Source organism: Limulus polyphemus, unplaced genomic scaffold, assembly GCF_000517525.1.
Source record: "Limulus polyphemus unplaced genomic scaffold, Limulus_polyphemus-2.1.2 Scaffold5372, whole genome shotgun sequence".
NCBI lineage: Eukaryota > Metazoa > Arthropoda > Merostomata > Xiphosura > Limulidae > Limulus > Limulus polyphemus.
Window position 1 is genome coordinate 69,695 of NW_013670982.1, and position 2,218 is coordinate 71,912.

Sequence of the window (2,218 nt, forward strand, 5' to 3'; positions counted from 1 at the left end):
TAACTTATATTAATACATGACAGTCTATTTTTCCACTTTGAATTATTTGTAACTTATATTAATACATGACAGTCTATTTTTCCACTTTGAATTATTTGTAACTTATATTAATACACGACAGTCTATTTTTCCACTTTGAAATATTTGTAACTTATATTAATACATGACAGTCTATTTTTCCACTTTGAATTATTTGTAACTTATATTAATACATGAGTCTATTTTTCCACTTTGAATTATTTGTAACTTATATTAATACACGACAGTCTATTTTTCCACTTTGAATTATTTGTAACTTATATTAATACACGACAGTATTATAACTGATTAGAAAATGTGCCTCACTGGTCACTCTACAGCTAATGGATTACATTATAATTGATTAGAAAATGTGCCTCACTGGTCACTCTACAGCTACTGGATTACATTATGGTTGATTAGAAAATGCATCTCACTGGTCACTCTACAGCTAATGGATTACATTATAGTTGATTATAAAATGTATCTCACTGGTCACTCTACAGCTAATGGATTACTGCAGTTGATTAGGAAATGTATCTCACTGGTAATTCTACAGCTAATGGATTACATTATAACTGATTAGAAAATGTATCTCACTGGTCACTACAATTAATGGATTACATTATAGTTGATTATAAAATGTATCTCACTGGTAATTCTACAGCTAATGGATTACATTATAACTGATTAGAAAATGTATCTCACTGGTCACTACAATTAATGGATTACTGCAGTTGATTAGGAAATGTATCTCACTGGTAATTCTACAGCTAATAGATTACCTCACTGTTGGAACTGAAAATGGATCAAATTTGTCAACTTTTCGAATGTCAATGGGAACACAGATTCTTCCAGTTTTGGGATGAACACAGAAAGGTGCTTTAAGAAGATGGTTCAGACCTTTAGTTACGTTGATATCGAGGCGAGGATAACAAAGCTGCAACATTATCTCTGTCACGAGGTTGGCACATTTCCTGGTTTCTCCCTGTCATACCAGTGACATGAAAATATATAAACGTTTTTTTTATATATATAGATTAAGACACAGAACAATAATTAGTTGGTAAGTAATTATATAATTGGTTTACTCATCTATCTATCTATAATTAATGAAAGTGATACATCTGTTAAACCATAATTACATATCATTGTAAAACAAGGATATTTTAACCACATTTGTTTGGGTCATCAACAGGCAGAATGAAATTAGATAAGAGTATATATATATATATATATATGTTTATCTATACAAAAAGGGGCTAGCTTTTAGTAAAATATACATGTCTGTTGTACACAAAAAATCAGACGTGTTACAAAAGCATTTATATTCAAGATATGTCTTGTGTGTTTGTTTGAAGTTAAGCACAAAGTTGCACAATGAGCTATCTGTGCTCTGTCCACCACGGGTATCGAAACCCGGTTTCTAGCATTCTAAGTCCGCAAGATAAGTGTGAATTGAAAATGTCAGCCTGACAAGTTGGAGTGCAACATGACATTCATGTGAAAAACAAAAATACTCTTGTCCATTGTACAGTTTGCATAACTTCTAGAATCTCTGAAATGCATATTAAGTTTTTTTCAGTATCTCATTGTATTGCTTCTGGTATTTACTTTCCTCTGCCACAAACTGTCACTAAATCAGCAGTGTTGGGCTACATGAATAGCTGACAACTGTAACACCAAATACATGTAACAGATTGTGTACTTCAACCTCCATTACGTACAAAGTTTGACGTAGTATGAAGAACTTTTATAAATGTATATTTTTTCTCCACTCTGATGAATATAAAGTAAAAATTACAAGCTTTAACTAGGCTGTAGATCTTCTCATAACCTCATGCTATAGATGTTTTGAAAGTAAAATGGTTTTAAAAAAGTATATCACAGATCAGATCAATGTAAAATTGTACATATATATTACGACAATTCTGTCAATTAAGAAAATCTGGCTCACTATGCATACTTTTTTTTCCACACAATTTCAGTTGGACGTAAAAAAAAAAAGAGTTCTTACTCTTCACACAATACAGTCACTGTCAGTTGGAATTCTTTGCTTTATCTGCCAATTTTCTTGACAATTTGAATACAGTTAGCAAGTATTGACAAAACCAGCAGTAGAATAGTCAGAACTATGAACAGAACATCTAAGTTGGAGTGTGTTTGCCACTTGTGTAACAGTTTTTTGAAGAGAACATCT

General features: G+C 31.5%; 1 protein-coding gene across 1 annotated transcript in view; it reads right to left on the reverse strand.

Moving 5' to 3' along the window:
• LOC111089149 (DNA primase small subunit-like) overlaps window positions 1-1,012 on the reverse strand; it is a 5,069-nt gene extending 4,057 nt beyond the window's left edge. The window contains exon 1 of the mRNA XM_022401065.1: window positions 804-1,012. Coding sequence (XP_022256773.1) covers window positions 804-967 — 164 coding nt within the window. The 5' untranslated portion in view covers window positions 968-1,012. The remainder of the gene's footprint in view (window positions 1-803) is intronic.
• Between the last annotated feature and the right edge of the window lie 1,206 nt (window positions 1,013-2,218).